General features: G+C 43.0%; 1 protein-coding gene across 1 annotated transcript in view; it reads right to left on the minus strand.

Moving 5' to 3' along the window:
- Positions 1–23,654, minus strand: part of snd1 (staphylococcal nuclease and tudor domain containing 1) — a 736,770-nt gene that overhangs the window by 556,137 nt on the left and 156,979 nt on the right. The window contains exon 12 of the mRNA XM_055653291.1: positions 22,629–22,729. Within this exon, the coding sequence (XP_055509266.1) occupies positions 22,629–22,729 (101 nt within the window). The remainder of the gene's footprint in view (positions 1–22,628; positions 22,730–23,654) is intronic.

Here is a 23,654-nt window from a genome sequence, read left to right on the forward strand (position 1 = left end):
ATGAGTGTTGGGAATTTGTGGCACAATTGAATAAGTGTACTGCCAACTGAATTATCATGGTCTGGTTACTGCTCTATTAAATTATTTTACAAGGCAGCACTTGCAAGCGAATTTGTGTATGCATGTTATGCACTATATAAACACTGGTTTGTATCTCCACTCTGCCATGGTGGGAAAGAATATATATTTCAAGCTATTGATAGGTTAAGCACTGCCAGCAGTAAATTGCACAAATTCAATTACCCTCACATAATAATTGGCTGTGTTCTCTCCAGAGAGGCACGAGTATTGGAAAAGATAACTCCAATGGAATCCTCCTCCTTATAAATGGCTTAAAACATAGCCATATAATAACCAACATCTTGTTCTATCAGAGACAATTACATGATTCTATGTCAGCACCTGGTTCAAAAATAACTTGCATTGGAAAGGTCACAATGGGTCATGGGAAAAAATAATAATTATGAGCAACTTAAGACCATGATGTAGTATGACGCCCATGACCCAAAGACTAGATAGTGGTGATAAAGAGATCTAGCAACTCTTCAATATCCATGACATTGCATAGATTATTCACATCCCATCAAGACTATGTACAGCCCAAACTCTCAAGGACACAGGGAAGCTTATCAAGTATAAGGATGCCGCCTAGAACGAGCAAGTTGAAGAATTGGACTTTGATTTCATTCCTCTGTAAACTATCTGGTTCAGACCTCTGAAAGCAACTAGGTATCTGTTGGAGATAGAATACCAAATTAAATTCCAATAAAAAATGAGAGAAGCTTCAGCCACATTAGACTGAGAATCCGAAAAAAGGACCTCGGGAGCCTCAGGCATGCCTGCGTTCTGCCATGGAAAATGTGTAAAGGGCCTGTCCCACCAGCATGCGTCTAGCATGACCAAACGGAAGCGGGGTTTGTGCTAAGCTCACGGTAAGTACGCGCTAAGCACGCGCTAAGCTCGCGCAAAGTGACGTAATTTACGTCATACTCACCAATCAGCTGGGCAAGAGTCGCACGGCGCCTGGCGGTCACATCACGCAATGGCACGCCGGGCGGTGACATCATCACGCAATGGCACGCCGGGCGGTGACGTCATCACGCAACGCCATGCACTAGGCGTACGCGGTCAAGGTGCTGTGTACGACGTCAAGACGCTGCATACGCCGTCGAGACGCTGCATCCGCCCTCAATGTGCCTGCAGGCCGACAGGCCGTTGGCGCGCGATGATTTCGGACAGTGTGGGATTTTCAGAGCCCCGCGCGATGTCGGGACCAGCCCCGCACAACTCCATGCGCCTCCACGGTTTGAAGTGGGACCTTGCGGCCGTACGCCTCAAGCAGCCACGTTTGGTCGCGCTAGACGCATGCTGGTGGGACAGGTCCTTGCCTGCCACCACCTTCAAGTGGGTGAGCTGTTGCTCTCCAAACTAGTGTGGATTTCATCCATTCGGATAGCAATGATTTTTATGGTTCCAAAAAAGTTGAGTATTTGTAAAGATAAGAAAGATACTGCTAACAGCATCAATCATTGTACACGGCATTTATGACCTTGCATTCGTTTCTGAACCCAGCAACTGAGAATGACTATGGACAGAAAAAGTCAGTCTGAGGAAGGATCCTGACCCCAAACGTTGTCTGTCCACACACGCTGCCTGACCTGCTGAGTTCCTCCAGCACTTTGTTTTGCACTCAAGATTCCAACATTTGCCGATTCTTGCATCATCACGACGATGGAGAATATATTTTATAAATTTAGCTACCTTTATCTTCAGTCAATATCTACAATATGATAACATCAAACCACAATTCTAATCAACAGATTCAATTGGAGCACAGACTGTGGTCAAAAAACATAACCATGTTATTATTCCAATATGTATATGAGCATATCAACCGAGATAGAGATTCTTGATTAGTACAGGTGTCAGAGGTTATGGGGAGAGGGCAGGAGAATGGGGTTAGGAGGGAAAGATAGGTCAGCGATGATTGAATGGCAGAGTCGACTACGGGCCGAATGGCCTAATTCTACTCCTATCACTTATGACCTAACGACCTCATGAACCTCCATACGAATTACAATAGGATAGGAGTAGCCCATTCAGCCCTTCAAGGTAACTTCACCCTTCAGTATGATCACAACTGATCTGGGGTGGTACCGTGTACGTCAAATCTCTTCATCGGGATCATACGCAAGCCTCATTGACCACTTGAAAACCCGCAGATATGCAGTAAAAGTAAATCATCCTCCATCACAAGGGACTGCATTAGTAGTGGTAAAGTCTAAAGTAAAGTTTAAAGTCTAAAGGACTGCATTATTAGTAGCAGAATGGTAATATCAGGATCTCCAGGTGAAGAAAACTTCCTCACATCTACATTTAATCCCACCCATTTAAATTGATGATCTGTGGATATTGAATTGTCTGTTTCCTGTCAACTATCTAGGCCACTTAAATTTATACGACTTAATGAGTCACCCTCTTCGGTTGCGATGACTGAAAAATGAGTTGGAAAAAATGAAAGTCTGAATGATTACATAACGAGATTTAAGTGAAGAAATATTCATGGTCAAGGCTGTGAAATCTGTGTAGTTTACTGACAATCCTACCTGTCAGACTTCAAAGCACCAAGCATGCTTTGGGTTTTTTTTAATCGCTATCTCAATTTTTGGAACACTACAAATGCTATGAACAGAGAAGATGCAACTACAAGGGAAAATAAGAGGAAAAGGAGGACATGACTCATGAATTTGTTTGGGTAACAGAATAATTGGGACCACAGCAAATTCAATGGATACCATCCTGGGTGAAATGCTGCACAAAAGGCCCTGAGCAACAAGAAAATTATCAGATGTAACCTAGGTTGAAAGCAATTTCATACTAAAAATATTGTATGCATTGCAATCCAGCTGCAAATATCCTATTTACATTCCACAGCACGAACAAAGCAGACATAAGAGACTGCAGATACTGGAATCATGAACAAAAAAAAACCACACTGCTGGAAGAACTTAGCATTCAGGCAGTCTGAAGAAGTGACCCGACCCAAAACGTAATACAGGTGCACAACCTTTTATCCGGTGTTCCGGAAAGCGAAAAACTCCGAAAACCGGCCATTTTTTCCAGGATGTCGTCGCTGTGGCCGCCAACTCCCAGCTGGGGCTGCGGGCGGCGCCGGTTGTAGCTCCGACCCCGGAAACTCTACCCCTGGCTGCGAGGCGCTCCAAATCCACCGCCGCCCGTGGCCGGACGCCCGCAGCCCCAGATCCGCAAATGTTGGGAGTCGGCGGCGTCGCAGCGCTGGGATACCAGCGGGGAGCGGGCAATGCCTTACCGGGTCGCCGTGCGGTAAGCTCCAGGGCGCTGAGGCCGCCTTCTCCCAACATTCGCGGAGCTGGGGGCTGCGGGCGGGCGGCGCTGGATTTGGAGCGCCGCGCAGCCAGGGGTAGAGTTGCCAGGGTCGGAGCTCCAACCGGCGCCGCCCGCGGCCGGTCGGAGCCCCCAGCTCCGCGATGTTGGGAGTCGCCGACCAGGTAGGGGACTAAGAATCAAAGTTTCCCCCTTCACCCCACCACCACCACCACCACCACCACATAAAATCCCTCCAAACTAACTGACTAACATTTATGCAATGATTTACAATGATTCCCCGGTCTCCGGGGAGGAGGCAGTCGCTCCAGACTTTTCAAGCCGCCCGCGCTACCTACCTAATCTACGCTAAAAATCTTCCATTCGGAAATCCGAAAATGTCCGAAATCCGACAAGTGTCTGGTCCCAAGGCTTTCGGATAAAAGGTTGTGCACCTGTATGTCCATTTTTTCACAGATGCTGCCTGACCCACTGAGTTCTCCTAGTAGTTTACTTGGATTGTGCATGTGCATGATCTTCCCTTGCCAAGACTAGAGTCCTGTGCAATTCCCTCTCTTTAACAACAATGCTTGGTAAAGTTCTTTATACATCTACCAAGTAAAGTACCGCATGTTATGTCTATCTATTGCATTTGCAACCTGCATGGTGAAAGTTACTCCTTGATTTGAAACCTACTGCTCTCATTGTAAAGGAATACACGTGCAGGTCCACTGCAACAATCAACAGTGCCACAATCAACTATTATTTAAACTATCATTTTGAAGTGGTAGTGGATTTTGTCATTCATGCTGATACTTTATTCAAGCATGAAACAGAGTTAAAGCATGCCTACTTAGCACCAAACATGACTCGGTCAAAATACCTCTGATTTTCTCTTGCCAAGATTAGTAGTTAATTGGTGGAATACTGGAGAGCTTTCATGAGATTTCTGCAAGACAATTTGGCCTATGCAGCAAAATTCTCAGACTAAAGAATTTAATCAGTTCCAAAGATTTTAAAGTACATTTTATTTTTTGAGAGCCTATGTACATCCTGTACCTTCAGGTAGAAGGTACAGGAGCCTGAAGACTGCAACAATCAGGTTCAGGAACAGCTACTTCCCCACAGCCATCAGGCTATTAAACCTGGCTCGGACAAAACTCTGATTATTAATAACCCATTTTCTGTTATTTGCATTTTATCAGTTTATTTATTCATGTGTATATATATTTATATTATGGTATATGGACAGACATCTGTTTTGTAGTAAATGCCTACTATGCTCTGTGTGCTGAAGCAAAGCAAGAATTTCATTGTCCTATACAGGGACACATGACAATAAACTCATGAACTTGAACATCCTTGTGCAAATTAATTGAATCATGGCCTGATTTTGTTTTTGTTTCATATGATGAGTTTCAAAGTCTACCACAGATCTACACAAAAGGCTGCAGTAACTCAGCGGGACAGGTAGAATCTCTGGAGAGAAGGAATCGGTGACGTTTCGGGTCGAGACCCTGAAGAAGAGTCTCGACCCAAAACGTCACCCATTCCTTCTCGCCAGAGATGCTGCCTTTCCTGCTGAGTTACTCCAGCGTTTTGTATCCATCTTCTGTTTAAACTAGCATCTGCAGTTCCTTCTTACAGCGGATGGCCGGTGAGGCGGCGAGGTTCGGTGGGCCCGGTGAGGTTCGGCGATCGCGGTGAGGTGGGTAGGTCCCGTTTTGATGGCGATAGTCGGAGGAAGCAGTGAGGTAGCGAGGGTCGGCGTTATCGGTGAGGGGACGATAGTCAGTGTTACTGGTGAGGCAGCGAGGGTCGGCGTTATCGGTGGGCAGGCAGTAGCCACATGGAGGTTGGCGACAGTGGCGCCTTCAGTGGTCCGGGCCTGAGGTCGGCCCGGGAGGCGGTGAGTACTGGTGCCGCTCCTCATGGTAAAGATAGCGCCGCGGAACTTGGCCTGGTGGTGTTCGGGTAGTCGGCGCGTGCCAGTGTTGGGGCTAGGGGCCTGCAGGCGGTCGAGTCGCGGAGTGTCGGTGGCAGGAGCGGCCTGGAGGCGGGCGAGTTTAAGGTCCTTGGTGGAGTCCAGGTGGGCCAGGAATCGTTTATTGAAGGCGTGGATCTGCCGTAGCATGAAGTAGATTGGGGTCCGTTGCAGATCTGGGTGAGTGAGGCCCAAAGTTTCGGGAGAGTCAAAGCAAGGTCCTGCTGGTGCAGGCGCATCGCAGCCAGAGTAGATCGCAGGGCACAGAAGAAGCGCCGTGTATGGCGGCAGATAGCCCTTCGGTATCGATAGTCCGGGTTGGGTCCAAACTGGGAGGTAGGGAACTGGAGCAGGAAACCATGAGGTACAAGATGGAGGCGCAGGCAAGTCCTGAGAAAGCAAACGTGGCTGTGGTAATGGATCTGGGTTAGGATGTGGTCATAGAGTTGGAGGGAAGGGGGAATCACAGGAAGAGGCTGGGGGGGGTGCAGGGAGAGCGGAGGCTGTTAAACTGTCTTCGGAGAGAGGAGGAGAACTTCTTCAAAGTAGGCATATCTTGAGGAGATTTTGCAGTGGAGTAGATGAAATGGTTAAGAAGGAACTGCAGATGCTGGAAAATCGAAGGTAGATAAAAATGCTGGAGAAACTCAGCGGGTTCAGGGCCAATGTAGCCAACAAGTTTGGAGATTAGTCAGAGAACCGGTAAGAAATTGTCACCATCAAACATCCTGAAAAGTTTATGTTCTGGGGTTGTTTCAGCGACAAGAGTGTTGGTCCGCTGCACCCATTTGATAAAATGAGGTTGCTGCAATATATTAATGTATTGCAGAGAAGAGAGGTGCCGGAGATTGCAAAGACTTTTCCAGGTGGATCTAGAATATTCCAGCACTGTGCCACACACCAAAGATGGTGGCTCAATTCTTCCTGCAAAAGAGGATACGGGTCTTGGACTGACCTGGTGACTTGCCAAACCCGAGTCCAATTAAGAATTTGTGATCAATTATCAATCCAAGACGGAAAAGAAAGGACTGTACCATGAGACAGAAGCTCATCAAGGGCCATAATTCAGCTGGGCTAGAGCGATGAAAAATTCTTCAACGTGTACATTGACGTTATATCCGAGTGCATGTTTGATAAATTTAATTTGCACAAGGCTGTATTCAACAAGAAACTCAACCCTGTGATGGAATCAAAGGCTTCCAATGAGAAGCACCCCATGTTCAGTTTATGCCATACTAGAAAGAAAAATTAAAATATCATAAACCTGTAGGCTTTGGTGACTACAGATCTATATTTTGCATTATTCAATAACTTAAAATCTTAAGCAGCTTTTAAGTCTTTTATCCATTCAGTGTTTTCTAACAATCAGGCAATAACAAGGTGCTTTGATGAGCATGAATATTCATTGCAATTTCAAGGAAATAAGCTTTTTTTCATGATTTTTGAAGATCAGAGTTTGGACCAGCATGCGCTGCTACAGCGTACTGGCACCTCATAAAAGTTAAACACCAGATTTTCCCACTTTTAAAATTTCAAACCGAATTTATATTTTTTAGTTTAAGAAGGAACTGCAGATGCTGGGAAATAGAAGGTAGACAAATATGCTGGAGAAACTGCTGGAGAAATGCTGGAGGAACCCTTCCAGGGTTTCGGCCCGAAACTTTGCCCATTTCCTTCGCTCCATAGAAGCTGCCTCACCCGCTGAGTTTCTCCAACATTCTTGTCTACCTTATACTTTTTAGTTATTAGTTTATTAAATTAGACATTGTTTGGTCACAAAATCAAAACAGTATATTGATGGGGAAAACAAAAATGTTGATGTGGCTCAGTTTTTAATTCATACATATACCAGCACCATTTTGTATACAAGAAAAGGCACGGGTCTGGACTAACTATTTTGCAAGCAAAAATGCACAATAAATCCTATGCTCATTCCATACACTAGAAATCAGATGCTAGAGCACCAGTTTCGAGAAAGGGCAGCAAAATTCATCTTTTAGCAGCTAGTGTAAATGAGGAACATTATCTTAGAAATGCGTCATCAACGACTACAAATAAAGAACTTCAATGTGTACAATCTCATTAAAGATGCATGCCCCTTTTATAACTGCAATGGATTTTCAAAAACTTGACCTTAAATTTAGAAATTAGGACTTTAATCGGGATTTTTGTATTTAAATCTAAAAGTATTTTATTATTTACATGCATTAAATATTTATTACTACAGAAGCATGTTTGTAGGTAAAAGGTTCTGGAGCGCAAAATAAGAATGAAATAAAATTTGATGGTATTCCAATTAAATTGCACTTTAGAGACCAAAAGTTGATATTCAATCAAATATTTCTAAAACACATTAAACAGCTTTGCAAAACACTAAAAAATCCTTGAACTGAGCCAAAAATAAAATTGTCAGAACCTTATACAGTTCCAGCAAAGTCTAGCAGGCTTATACTGAACATCAAACTGCAGATGCTGTCAGCCTAAAAGAAAAACATTACATCTCAGAAATGCTCAATTGGTGGGACAGCCTCTGCAAAGAGAGAAACAAGTTAACACTTTGGGTTGTTATCAGATATTGATCTGAAATATACAATGTTTCTCCACATAGAAGAGTGTTGACCTGATCTGTCCAGCATTTTCTACTCTTACCACAGTACTTTGCCTTTGTAATTCGCTTTCCCTTATAACCCAGTTTACACTTGGCTTTGAACCATTCTAGCCATGGTCTTCTATTCTTCTGCACTTTTCAATATACTACCTACCACTTAATGCAATTTTCCTTGCCTGGTTTATGGTCTTCTCAGTACATACCATGATTCATTTTCTCCAGAATGAATTCCATTTGCCACTTTTTTTTGCAAATCAATTCAAACAAGTATAAAAGCATAACAATTAGCCACCCAGTCGCCCATAAATGGAAATGGCAATGCTGTCATACAGACACGCAACATGATAACTGACCGTTTGGGAGCACCATGTCCAAGGGAACTCATCTATACTAATGCTTTTACCAGCACATAGTCCATAGCCTACAATGCTTTGGCAATTCCAATGCTCATGCGGATGACATTTGTAGTTGTACTTATTGTGGCATCTATCATCACCATATATTGTTTACTGTGTGCTTCATGCAAACAAAGAATTTCATTGCATCCTGGTGTAAATGGCAAACTGGTCTGAAACATAGTTCGTAAATACTGTAAGAGTACGACCTCCACCAATGTCCCAGGCAGTGCTTTCCAGATTGCCACAAGGTGAAAATATTACACTGTAACTCCTTACTCCTCATTTTAATCCTAAACTCTATGGTTTTAGAGATTTGACTTCACTATCTACTCTATTGATACAATTCGTGATGTTATATCACTCCATCTGGTCTCCCCCCATCACCACCACTGCCTCTTCTCTTCCAGGATAATTAATCAAACCCTATCCAACCTCTCTTCATACTGAAACTTCCCATTCCAGGCAATGTCCTGGTAAATCTCTTCTGCATACCCTCCAGTGCAATCACGTCCTTCCCAGTGTGGTGATAAGGGCTCCAGATGAGGCATAACCAATAATTTATCAAGTTTCATGAATTTATCCGAGGGTGGAACGGCTTCCGGCCATCTCGTGAATCTGTCCACGATGGTGAAGTGGTGGGTGACACCTCTGGATGGGGGCAGCGGTCCAACGATTTTGACGTGGTCGAAGGCAAAGTTCTGCATCGGCGCCTTGATGTGATGCTGAATCTTGGAGGTTTGACAGGGGATGCACGGTCTAGGCACAACCCGCGCCACACAAACTTGGCTTCCATCAGTGCCTTTGTTGTCTGGATGGAAGGGTGAGCTAGGACGTGAACTATGTAGAAAATCCAGCGGCGCCAGGCAGCCAGGATGATGGGTCTTGGCTGTCCCGTAGAAATGTTGCAGAGGAGTGTGGTGTCAGCGGGCCAGAATCTCACATCCTCCAACAGCAGGCCTGAGATGGCGGTGCTGTAGGCGAGCATCTCTTCATCCTCTCGCTGGGTGTGTTTGGAGCTTAGATGCTTGCGCAGTAGTATAGTTTTTTAGATTAGTTTGGAGAGATGATGGAGAAGGTCGATCCTTCGACCATGTCATTGTTACGGAGGCCTGATTTTAAGGGATTGGTATGCACGATACGAACTAAAACCACTGTTGTAATAAGATTAATAACTAAGTTGTGCTTGCTTCGAGAAGATGAAAATCCTTCAACCATCAGCGCGAGCATTTTGTTCATGAGCACGGACGGTTTGCAGGCACCTAGGCCATCCATATGCGGTAGTTTTGCCGCCCTGTCGCGGCAGCTGAGACCGAATGTGTTGTTGAGGAGCATCTTGATCGCTTCGTACTTGTTGTCGGCTGGTGGCTGGCGAAGGGAATCAATGAGGCGCCCGGAGGTTTCCTGGTCCAGCGCACCGACCACGTAGTAGTAGTTGGTAATATCCGCAGTTATCTGATGGATGTAGAATTGGGCTTCAGCTTGGTCAAACCACACTTGGGGCCGTGATATCCAGAAGGTGGGCAGTTTGAGTGAAACTGCTGATCTGGGTTGTCTCCTCCAGACATGATGAAATCCAAAAGAGGCTGTTTTGGATCGTCAGGGTCTCCACTGAAGAGGCTCAAGTGTTGTATAAACACTCAGTTTAATATTTAAACGATACAGCTCAACAATGAGTACAAAAGGGCAAGGTGTGTGAGTTAATGTGTTGACTGCGAAGTGAGGACTAGCTCCGTTGTCCGCTGCACCCCGCCAGCTGTCCATCCAGGTCGGCGCTGATTGTCGGCCCAGATCACGCAAGTCCACACGAGTGCTCGAGCTGGCGAGCGATGATTCGAGACCAAAGTGGCTCGGCCCGCCACTAGATATTCCTTGGCAGCTAAACGCAAGGTGGCCAATTGTAAAGCAATTAAACTGAGAGATACTCAAGAGTCCAGAACTGGAGCAGCATAGATGTACTGAATTATTACAGTACTGAAGTAGATTAAAATATAAAGAAGAGGTTTGAAAATAAAAGGATGAAATTTTTGAAATCAAGCTGCTGCTCAAGGGTGACAGGTAAACAGGTGATCCCAGTGTTACAGCAATTCGGTAATGGAAATCTGTCCTCACAAATCACTGACAAAAATTCTGAGTTTCAGAATTAAAAAAAAAAAATACTCATGATATTGATATGTAATACAGTAAATAAACATTTTTTTCACTTTGCAGTTTCTAACCCGCACAGATGAAACAGCTTAGTTTTCTGGAAAACTGCGAGGCAGATCATGCAGAATGCAAATCACTCCCTGCACTCCTTGCCCTTATTGCAGAGGTCACCTTAAGATGCAAGTTTCGATCAGGCTGCAGAGTATTGACTAATGTTGTGAGCCTGACGAGGGATGAGGGATGTGTTTTTAATTTTTAATGAAAAATATAAATCAGAAAGGACGTGACCTGTAATAAATACCATCATTGGTGAAACTGGGTTTTAAGACCTCAGAAAGTAAGCTTTAAAATCAAAGTATAAAATATGAATATAGAAACTTATATTTGTTGTATTTCAACAAACATGGTGTGGTTTCTTTGTGCACTGTCACTCAGAAGCTTCAGCTTCATCTTGTATATCTTTTTCCTGCAGATATTATCAAATCAATGATTTTTTTTTTGGACGGAATTCAGAAGAGACAACCATCTTAAATAATAAGAGAAAATTGAGCTGGGGAATGTACAAACAAGGGTTTAAAACTCAGCAGGCTTTCATCATTACTGCAACAAAATTACTGTAATTGGACCTGCTCTGCAATTGCCCACAGATGCTGTACAGGCTTAAAACATACCCAACAGCAGATGTTACAAAACATTCTGTTCTTTCTCATTCTCTCTCTATTACTTCTTCCTTCTCCAACATCACTTAAAGAACTATATGGTCACCAAAATGCATCTTGCGTATGTGTGGGAAACATCTCGAATGCAGAAAGAGCAAGTGTTTTAAAAAACCTTTTAAACTGTAAATCTTGCACCACTTAGAGCTCTTGCAGCAACCTATCAATATCTCACTGCACTCAGACCTCATCCTCATTCCATTAGATCTCATCCATCAGTGCACACATTTCAAGAATTAAACCAATTAGCAGAATGATTGTTTAACATCCTGCAAAATAAATGGTTATTATTTTGGGCAATTAAAGTGGTGATTGTTTACTAAGCCAGCAATAATTATGATATAAGTAATCAAGAGCCTTCAGAGGTTGAGTCGTGCACAACATACCATGCGCATGTATCTAACACGACATCATGGATACAGAATTGGCTTCATGGAAGGAAGCAGAGGGTTGTTAAAGGACAATTTTCAAACTGGAGGCCTATGACAAGTGGTGTGCATCAGGGATTGGTTTGGGGCCCATCTGTGGCTTTTATGAACATTTAGATGAGAATGTACAAGGAATGGATCGATTGGCCAGATGGGCAGTGAAATGGTTGATGGAATTTAATGCAGAGAAATGCGAGGTGTTGCATTTTGGGACGTCAAACAAGGGCGGGACCTGCACAGTAAATGGTGGGCCTCTGGGTAGTGTTGTAGAATGGAGGGATCTAGGAGTACAGGTGCATGGTTCCTTGAAGGTCGAGTCACAGGTAGATCAGGTGGTCGAAAAGGCTTTTGGCATTTTGCCCATCATCAGTCAGAATAAACTGCTGGAGTAACTCAGCGGAACAAGCAGCATCTCTAGAGCGAAGGAAAGGGTGACGTTTCAGGAAGAGACCCTTCTTCAAACTGATGTCAGGGGAGTGGGCGGAACAGAGATAGAATGTAGTCGGAGACAGTAAGACTGGTGGGAGAACTAGAAGGGGGAGGCGATGAAGAGAAAGGGAAAGCAATTTGAAGTTAGATAAGTCAATGTTCATAACGCTGGGGTGTAAGCTACCCAAGCGAAATATGAGGTGCTGTTCCTCCAATTTGCACTGGGCCTCACTCTGCCAATGGAGGCCGCCCAGGACAGAAAGGTCAGATTGTGAACGGGAGGGGGAATTAAAGTTCTGAGCAACCGAGAGAACAGGTAGGTTAAGGCAGACTGACCGGATGTGTTCAGTGAAACGATCAGCGGGCCTGCGCTTGGTCTCACCGATGTAGAGATGGGGGAGGGAGAGCAAGAGCAGAGCTATGGGATATGGAGGAGACCCTAGTGAGAGCCTCATCTATAATGGAAGATGGGAACCCCCGTATCCTAAAGAATGAGGACATCTTGGATGATCTAGTATGGAAAACCTCGTCCTGGGCGCAGGTGCAGTGTAGATGGAGGAATTGGGAGTAGGGGATAGAGTCTTTACAGGAAGCAGGGTGGGAAGTGGTGCAGTCTAGATAGCTATGGGAGTCAGTAGGTTTGTAGTCCCTTGCTCAGAGTAGGGGAATCGAGGACCAGAGGATGTAGGTTCAAGGTGAAGGGGAAAAGATTTAATAGTACTCCAAGGGGTAACTTCTTCACACAAAGGGTGGTGGGTGTATGGAACAAGCTGCCAGAGAAGGTAGTTGAGGCTGGGACTATCCCATCGTTTAAGAGACAGTTAGACAGGTACATGGATAGGACAGGTTTGTAGGGATATAGACCAATCACAGGCAAATGGGAATAGTGTAGCTCGGACATTGTTGGCCGGTGTGCGCAAGTTGGGCCGTAGTGCCTGTTTCCACACTGTATCATTCTATGACTATGAATGATTAATAAGTTTACATATGCCACTAAAGTAGGTGGTTTCGTAGATAGTGAAAATTGTTATAAAAAATTGCAGTTCTTTTGATCAGCTGGGAAGATGAGCAAAGAATGGCTTATAGAATTTGATCCAGATAACTGCGATGTATAGCATTTTGGGAAGTCAAAAGGGGCTGTGAAAGGCAAGGCCTTTGGCAGTTCAGGGGGAACTAAGAGTACAAGTATAGTTCCCTGAAAGTGGTGTCAAAGGAGGTCCAAGGCATTCATAACCAAAAGCACAAATACAAAGGCATTCAGCAATGTTATCATTTTATGTCATAGTCCTTCATGAAAAAGTTAATTTAAATCTAATGTATGGAACCTGCGATGTAGCATAATTGGTGAATGGGTTGTAAGACCTCAGAAAGTAAGCACCTAGTTCATGATTCAATGTATTTTGTAATTTTATTAAATTTTATACTTTTATAAATTTTGTAATTTTCCAATACAAGTTGAGATCGGAAAAAAGAAAGTACCAACAGTTCTTTATGCATTTCAAAGGTGATGAGTCTTCAAGATTAACAGCCAATTTTGGCATAAGCAAAGTACAAGCAGCCAAGAGATAATTTATTCAAAAGGAGAAAACTGCAACGCTTTGATTTGCAAGGCTTGTATTCCTGGGCAAATTTACATAATTAACACAATATTTTCCACAAATTTCACAATAAAAGTGACCATTTCAACATTCCCCTCAGTTAATCTCACTAATTATTTTCAAATGGAGTAATATTGCTTGCTCCTTACTAAGTGTGAAATCAATTCATCAAATTGCTTAGCAGAAACTGTCGAGTGAATACCCTTCTTTCTGCTGTGATAAAGCTGTGTGAGATTTTATTGGTCAGAAACCAACATCATAAAACCGATCTATAATGGGGCAGAACACTGAGAATCACTAAGATTATCTAATACCACATGCAGTTTTGCTCTCCATTTCACTCTTAGATGCACACAAACAAATGGATATATCAATTCCACCCCCAAATGATGCTACACCTCTTGGTAGACATAAAAAATGCTCTTTTAACAATGCAGCATTCTCATCATTTGCTTGTTCGACACACGTCACTGCAGTTATCTATTCAGTGTAGGAGTATTATTTTCCAGGCGCAATCAGTACTTGGAAGAGGTCCGACTTGGAACCTCAGCATTGTCTGCCAAGAAAAGTAATTCTTTTCTGAAGCAGGTACAGTTCCTGTTGTTTCTGTGATCTGAGCTTAAATAAAATTAATTGCTGTGGCTGTTCACTAGTGTCTATTTCTTTTGCTGCAGTAAACCAGATCTATATGCACATTGTAATTAAAACATGTCAGACAGAATCACGATACCAGACCTCTCAAAATCCCCACCCTTTCCACTAATAATTTTACACAATTTAGGCATTTATATAGGACTAAAAAACCTCCATCTAAAGAACATCCCTACTCCACACCCATTTAAATCAATCCAATACTTTTATGCATTGGACACAAAATGTTGGAGTAATTAAACGGGACTGGCAGCATCTCTGGACAGAACAAATGGGTCACGTTTCAGGTCGAAACCCCGAAGGTTCTTTGAACTTTAATGTGTCCTTCATTACTTATGCAACTCTGGAAGCCTGTTTACAATAGACCAGAGTTGAGTTTGATATATTGCTCTGCTGAACAGTTACACGCTTTTCATTTCAACCCTTGAACACAATACCCGCTAATTGAATGTTGTTACCTGAAATCTATTACCTACAATATGATCAGGCATCATCACAATGAATGGCTGTGCTGGCTTGAAGGGCCAAATGGCCTGTTCCTGCACCTAACGTCTATTGTCTAATACCCTCCTGTGCTGAAATGTAATCTTCGATTTAGGCAGCAGAGGATTAGTTCTGCCTTGGCCAGCCAATTAATCTACAGGCTCAAAAATTATTCTTCTGCTGGAATTTAAAGATATTTTGCAGATGAGGCCGTGGAGATAAACTTTAAGAGACGACCAAGTGGGACACGTTGGGTTCCGTCCTCTCAACGCACGGTTGTGGGTGGGGCGGCCTGCAGAATCACACACACACACTAACCCCCCCCCCCCCCCTTGATATTATATTAATATTATTAATTTTATCCTGTTCCCCCATCCCCCGCCCGATCCACTCACACATTGCCCCCAACTGCGCAGGTGCGGTTAGAGAGGGAGAGGGGGTAGAGAGGGAGGGGGAGTGGCTAGAGAGGGAGAGGGAGGGGGTAGAGAGGAGGGGGGGAGAGGGGGAGATGATAATTCAGTGCAATGATTGGAGGAGGGAGGTGTTGGTCAGAGGCGGAAGTAGGGGGGTGGGCTAAGGATAGAGTGCCGTGATTGGAGGAGGGAGACCTCCGTGGAGCAAAAATCATAAAGCGGAGCTTGAATTGCATGCCCAGGTCATAGGGTCACAAGTGAAAAACACTCTCGGCAGCCCTGGACACAGACCTGCGCCTCATCCGCAGCCAGGATCAATCCCGGGTCTCTGGCACCGCAATCACTGCCGAACCGCCACTGGACCATCCCTGTCCCCACCCGAGTGTCTCCTCGCCCCCCCACACTCGTGGGTGGCCAGAGACGTCGGGAGTCAGATGGGAGCAGTGCCCCCAGGGCCACAGCCAGCGCAGAGAAGCAGCGCTAAATCTAGCTCAACTCTGCCTGTCCCGCTAGGTTAACCTACAGCCCTGCCTGGACTTATGGGAACGACGGCCCAGGTTTACAGCCAGCGCGGAGAAGCAGAACTAGCTCCGGACTGGTGTCCCGTCAGTCCAGGCAGGGCTGTAGGTTAACCAGAGTTGAGCTGGATTTAGCGTTGGATTGAGCTAAAATTACCGTCCACAGGGCCCACGGCTGAAGCTTCCGAAGCACCACGTGTGTGTGTGTGTAAGCATTCGCATGCGCGCATGGCCGCCAAGAAATTATGTTCCCCCAGCCCCCCCATCCCCCATGTTTTGATAGTAATTTCCGTGCCTGGGCCGGACGGGCGAGAGCGGGCAAGGCAGGCGTCAACCAAAGGATTGCGAGTTCCAGTGCAGGGCCCAACTTCAGCTCCGGCTGCGTCTTTTGAATAACGGGGGGGGGGGGGGGGGGAAGGAGGGAGAGTGACGTCACTCGCAGCGCGAGGAAGACGGCATGCGCAGCAGACCCATTGTGACATATCAGCGAAAGACAGTCCATTTTAAATTCAAAGTTTTGTCAGATTTTTGAACTTTTTGAACATTTGTAATAACTTGAGAAATAAAGCATGAAATGATAATACACAAACAAACAAACACACACACACACACACGAACAAACACATCCACATCCAAGATCAGACTTTTAATAGTTACTAAACCAAGTGCAGACCCGTTGGGTCTGCTCCCCCAAAGCACACGTCCCAGGGGAGGGCTGGTTCCCAAACGCAATACACCTTCGCTCCCGGTTGGCGTCTCCCGGCTACAGGGCCGAGGACGGGGGGGGGGGGGGGGGGGGGAGTGATCAGAGAGGGGGGGGGAGGACACACACGCCACTCGCAATGCGAGCAAGAAGACAGCAGGTTTTTTTTCAAAGTCTCATCAGATTTTTGAACATTTTCATTAATAACTTGAGAAATAAAGTATGAATTTTTCAGATGAGGCAATTTACGACAACGGAAAAAAATTGCTACTGGAATATGTAAAAATATTACCGTTAGCGCATCGTTTTTTTCGAGAAGATATGATTATACACTAACAAACACACACACACAAATAAACACTCACACATCCAAGATCAGACTTTAATAGGTATATGATATGATATATATTATGATAAATATTCTGTTCTTGATCCATGATTCTGGGTTGTTCAATTTGGCCTCTTAAATTCAAGACTCACTGATTTCAGTCATAATCAGACAAGAAGTTTATGACATAAGCAAAATTCTGAAATTGCTTTCAAGTTTGTTTTCATTGAGCATTCACAACTGGCCTAGTTTGTCACATGCCAAGTAAATGTCCACATCTTAATTCCTCTGGAGAATTACATCCAGCAACTCATGGTCTTTGGTAGTCTTGAAAGTAACTCAATCTTTATAAAATTCACCAAGCTTGAAAGCAAATACTCTCAGTTCCTGACAACCTAATAGAATATTGAAAGCACACGTTCTGCACCTGAAATAGAATGATGAGTTCATGGTTCAAAGATGAATAATCCTCTGGGACTATTTTACACCAAAAACAAAAATCATCTTTCTATTTCAGGTCCTGACAGCTAGCTTATCAATGGTGACAATGTATTGCTCATTAGCAAGATATAAATAGAGAAAAATGCTTCAGTGCCACAAACTCTCCGCTTTTTTATTCGGAAAGCTATTTTGTAATTTTTGTCTGGTACAAATAGATACCTAAAGCATCCTTCAATTTTTTTCATGAACTCAAAAGGATAACAGCCAAACCTAAATGATATATCAAACTCGAACAGAAAAAAATGAATCCCAGTTAATATGAAAATAAAACATGCAGAATAAGATCACCATCTGTTGAAGAAGCATGACAGGGAATCAGCAATGTCAAGTTCACTTACAATCTTGTGTTCGTTGCTGTCATTGTGATTGACATGCACAGGCCAGCAAATCTATAACAGTTACCGAAAGAGGAAATCATTTCTAACCAGAAAAAAGATAGAAATGTAGAAATATCTATAAATTGTAAGCAGAATCAAGTGCTTTTATTGGCTTATTGTGGATCGCACAGTTATTGGTAAATGTCTGTTTCTTATTTAATTGGTTGTAAGTTTTATTTAAGTGGTTCTCGACTCTGGGACTTCTGTTTACATTTTGCACCATACTCTGCAAACTGACAGCAATTAATCAAAGGCTATAGTTCACATTTAGTGACAGGTCCCATACCTCCCAGTCTAATGTATAGAGTCCACATTGACTAATATTTTAAAGGAGCAAGGTGGAAGTTAAAAGGATGAGGGTAAACAAATAACAAAAAAAAAGCTGGTGGATGCTTCCTCCAATTTCAACATTAACATTTGAATTAAAGGACAAAACCTTTCAGAAAATATGCTGAAAACACATGTACCGTAAGTATGAATGAAAGTGAAACAGATGATATCCTTATGCAGCTTTATCTGCCTTGAAATTCAATGCTGCTCAGACTTGGTCACAGTCACAAGCACCTTTACAATTTAGTCTAATTTAGCTTGACCAAATACCTGTTTACTTCCACCAATTTCCTACCACAGTAACTCAGTAGCGAGGATGATGAATAATCAACCACGTCCTTCCAACTATTAAATGTATTGCCATCAGCTGCACAGTTTTTCTTAAAATATTATTTGATATATCTGCGCATTTTCTCAATTATTTCAAACAGCTCTATCAATTGCAAACATTGAATAAAAATATGGACTCAATATTTCTGTTAAACAGTTAGTTACCCACAGAGATACAAGGATTTCTAGAAAATAAGAAAACTGAGCAAGTTTGTAGTATGGTTAACCCAAGAGCCTTGTATATTGGAGAAGCATAATGGGAAATAAAGTTAATGAAGTTAACTTAAAGGTAATGTTGGGAGACAAATCCCTCCCAACACAGAATTTTAAAGTCCACCCCAAATTAACACTATCTACCCCAAATAAACACTATCGACCCCAAATAATCTGACATTTTCGCCACCTCCAACAGAATCCCACCAGTGGCCACATCTTCCCATCTTCTCCCTTTCCGCTTGCTGCAGAGACTACTCCCTCTGTCACTCCCTGGTCAATTTGTCCCTTCTCACCCAAAGCACCCCTCCCCAGTACTTTCCCTTGCAACCACAGGAAATGCTACACTTGTCGATTTACCTCCCCCCTTGACTCCATCCAAGAACTCAAGCAGTCTTTCCGGGTGCGGCAGAGGTTCATCTGCACCTCCTCCAACCTCATCTATTGCATCCGCTGCTCTAGGTGTCAGTTGCTCTACATCGATGAGACCAAGCATTGGCTTGGCGATCGCTTCGCCTAACCAACCTGATCTCCCGGTGGCCCAGCACTTCAACTCTCCCCTCCCATTCCGAATCCGACCTTTCTGTCCTGGTCTTCCTCCTTGGCCAGAGTGAGTCCCACCGCAAATTGGAGGACCAGCACCTCATATTTCGTTTGGGCAGGTTACACCCCAGCGGTATGAACATCGACTTCTCCAATTTCAGGTCTCCAATTGCTTTCTCCCTCCTTCCTATCCCCTTCCCAGCTCTCCCACAGCCTACTGTCTCCGACTCTTCCTTTCTTCTATCTGCCCCACCCCACCACCCCCCACCCCCATCAGTCTGAAGAAGGGTTTTGACACGAAACGTTACCTATTCCTGCGCTCCATTGACGCTGCCTCACCCGCTGAGATTCTCCAGCATTTTTGTCTGCCCCAAATTAACATGTAACTTAGTGATTTATTTGTCAGTTCTGTACTCATGGAAATTCAATGCTGTTTTCAATTCTCATTCAGAGCACGAGGAAATAATTTGTAATAGACTATGAGCTTGTCAATTTAATCTAAACTATAGGCTGTACATGATTAAACAACAGTATTTAAAATAAGGCAATTTAAACAAGATGAATTAACTCTCAAAAACTTTGATGATTTTCAAATATAAAGTTTATCGAAAATTAAAGTCAGTATTTTCCACTGTAATCTTATTAACAGAAACAAATTTACAAATTGCTGCTAGTGTACAGATACAAATAATGAACATTGATTACTGTAACTCTACATCTGATGTCAAGTAGTGATATTGGGAAACTTATTTAGGAATTGACATATTTAGAGTTGTTCAAAGACTTTGACAATTTAAATGCCGGTGATTATTGAAATTCCCTGCCAAGTAGAGTTTTCAGGAGTTGTTTCTCCAGTTAAAAGGCAGTTTCGAGACCGAATCATGGAATTTGTAAGACACAGAAGATCACTTGGCGCTTCAAGTCTGGGCAAGGCCATGTAGTGTAATCCTGAGAGAAGTCTGAAAACAGTGACCACCAGGTTCGAGAATACTTTCTTCCCGACAACCATCAGGCTCTTCAGAAAACTAACCTCAATTATCAACTATGGACTGTCACTAAGGACTTTGAGTTATTTTTACACTAATTACAGATTTATGATTTTTTTTTTTGTTTGTTTATTATGTGCATTGTATTTTATGAGTATTGCCTGTTATGACGAGGCAAGAATTTAATTGTTTTGTGTTGATACATACGACAATTAAATGCTCTTGACCCTTGCCCATTTCACTCCACAGATGCTGACTGACCCCGAAAGAGTTCCTTCTGCTCTTTGTTTTTGCTCAATCACCCTGACAGCCCTTACCATGTCAAGCCCTTTGAGTCTTTTGAATATTTGTGGCCAATTCCCCCTGCCATTGCTTGATTACTCAGCCAGAAAAGCTTTCCTATTCTAACATTTTTACCTCCCCTCAATAAAACAAACCCCAAAACATTCAAGGCCCCGCATCTTTGGCCAGGGGCCGTTGTGTCCATAAAGTGGTCCAGGTAGAATCCATTTTCAATGAAATAAGGGAAACAAGCACATCCTGGCTTAGAAAACTTGAGTATTAGAAATTTAAATCTTATTGCCAAACCACATATACTTTTCACTCTCAAGGTCTTTAATTAAATTTTGCTTGCAGATACCACAGCCAACAACAGTCCAGCGCCTGTCTGCAGCCTAGGCTTCACATTACAGAAAGCAACTGAGCACAAGTCTTTCAAATAATACAGGTGTGCCATTTGTGAAGATGAAACTAAATGTGGCCACAGGGATTTAAAATTCAATGACATTACCGCTGCTTCCTCCACTTTGATCAATATTCTCTGTGTAGGGACAGGACTGACAAAAAATAACTAGCCCAGTCACATTTAATCTGCAGCTATAAGAGCAGTCCCCACCCAAGCTGAATATTCTATAGCAATGGTCCACCTCACAATTCCCCCACAGTCTTGGTGAGCTTGATGAGCATCTCATCCACCCTAAATATTCACTCGCTCCACAATCATACCGTGATTGCAGTGTGTACCAACTTTGAAATGCATTACAATGGCTTGCCATAGCTACTTTAACAACACCTCGCAGCCAATGACATCAATTACCTAAAGGGGAAAGGGTACTTTCAATTTCTCCCTTTAGTCACATGTGATCAATCACTGTGTCCAAGAACTACAACTCCTGAACCTGCAGAAGTACTTTCATCAGATGTATTGTGACAACAATGACGGTTCAACACCTTCTGAAAGGAAAAACCCAGCAACACTAGATATTACATTTTATATTTTGTACAATAGAAACCTGTATTGCATTTTTTAAACGTACTTGTAGAATGCAGAAAAAATTGGCAGAGTCAGCAGTTAAAGCCCAATCAGAATTGTTTTTAACAAGGTATTGGTAAGCCAGTTTCCTAGCCACTGCTATCTTTGATGTGAAGGTACACGCATCATGTGAAGATAAGGAATTCTAGGATTTTGACTCAGCTGTGAAGAAACAATGTCAATATCTCCATGTCAAGAAGATGAGGGAATTGGAGCAGAACATTGTAGCAAATGCATTTGTACATTTGATGATAATGGTCTCAAGTTTGATGCAGGCTGATGGAAAGCATTTTTTAAGTTGATATACAATCAGCACTTTGGACGTTAAGTGGTCATAGTGGTGGGCAGGAGGAGAGGGTGCAATCAAGCTGTTCACTGACCCTCTGGAGTATTAAGTGAACAATGACATCCAGTGATGAGCATTCCCACACTTGTGATTCTTGCCGATACCAGAAAGGATTCAAGTCAGGTGGCGAGTCACTCAACCCAGAAATCCAGCTTCTGATCTGTTCGTGAAGCCACAGTATTTAAAAGGCTGGTCCTGCAAAATGTTTGGTCAATGTTAAACGTCCAAAATGTTGATAATCTAGTACTGTTCTGTTGTTCTTAATGGCCCACGCTGCACCACACAACTTTCCAAAACACTGGTTAGACTGCATTGAGGGGATTGTGTGCCATTCTGGTAACCGCACTAAGAAGGATCTGCTGGAGCGAATGGAGAGCAGATTCACCATGATGCTGCTTGGATTAGAGGACTTTAGTTATGGAGAGCGGTCTTGCCTTCCCTCTAGTGAATGAGGCAGAGTCTGACATCTGCAGTAAGAATGCGTCATTGGGTGAGAATTGGGTAAGAATCCAATGGCAGCCCCGACTGGATTAATAAACCATGACAAATTTATTCAACACGGATATTTGTAGAACTTCTATCACTGCACATTACTCTTTGCAGATGCCAAATCATTAGTTTTCTATAAAAACAGAATTATTGACGCTTTTTTTGTTTACAATTGTGACTGCATTGTAGGAATAAAACCAACAGCGCCTACGGCCATCCTCTCAAACAGCTCAACATAACCCTTTTTTTGGCGACTGTCCAGACTACATGGAGTTAAAACAAATTAAACAACCAGAAATATTATCCAGTTAACTGCATGCTAGGATACTGTTACACGAGCCAAATTCTACAGCCCCTCTTCCGCCAACAGCCAAGTCTCCCGGGATCTTATTATCTTCCCTCAATGATAAAGAATTAACAGTTGTCAGAGATCTGCTTCAGCTTTACTACTCACATTCCACCAATTGTGACCGTAGAGCAGGTGCGTTCAGGAAAAGCTGGGACTCCACCCGCAGCTGGGCTCGCTTGCCTGATGTAGTCCACTGTCACGTTAACCTAATGAATGAGAGAAGAGATCAACGAAGGCATATCAAAGTAATCTAAGTTCTGTCAGCAAGGGGCCGCATTTGTAAATCACATCAGATGATAAAAATGAAAGTGAACACCATAAATCAAGGAAAATATAGAAAATCCACAGATTCAGCTGCATCCGATCAAGAAAGGTGCTTGAAATTTGAAACCCAAATCAAATATTTAAAAAAAAAAAAAATCTCATTTGAGACATAAACAGAGAAAAATCACAACGCGAGGACAGATATCTGAAATACTGTTTGTAATCAATATAAGTTATTGAAAGATCAAATTTTGGAGTTGAGCAATAAACTCATCAGTTGGGGGCACACGTCACATTCAACCACCTTAATGAAAGCACAAAGCTGAATGCTCCTTCAAAAAATATCAAAGATAAGCAAATCAAAATTTTAAAGTTGAAATTGATTGAGTTTTTTCTTAATTGGATAATTAAAAAACCATGTTGTTGGGTGAAAGGACTGAATATAGATAAATGGAGGTAAGATGCAGCTCAACCATGAAACATTGAATGATTGAATAACAGAAACGCCTGCTGCTATAGCACCATTTCTTGGTAGCTCTTGCCACCCTTGTGATATCCACTGAGTCACGCAGATGCTAACCCAGTGGAAACTGAATGATCAATTATCATCTAATTTATTATATAACATCTAACTATTTCCCCTCAGACCTAGAAGGATAAAGAAAGGGCTAGGTTGATGCAACCCTTTCATTCTCTTGACATGAACGCAAAAAGTATTCTCTCATGAGACAACTGCCTTGAATATCCTAAATTGACACTCTTCCTCATGCCAACATCCACCTTCCGATCATCCCAGTAAAACAGATGGATTTCCTGTGCCGAATAGACCACTCTAAATGATTCTTCTATCTGCCACTTCTCTGCCAA

Source organism: Leucoraja erinacea, chromosome 22 (genome assembly GCF_028641065.1).
Source record: "Leucoraja erinacea ecotype New England chromosome 22, Leri_hhj_1, whole genome shotgun sequence".
Taxonomy (NCBI): Eukaryota; Metazoa; Chordata; class Chondrichthyes; order Rajiformes; family Rajidae; genus Leucoraja; species Leucoraja erinaceus.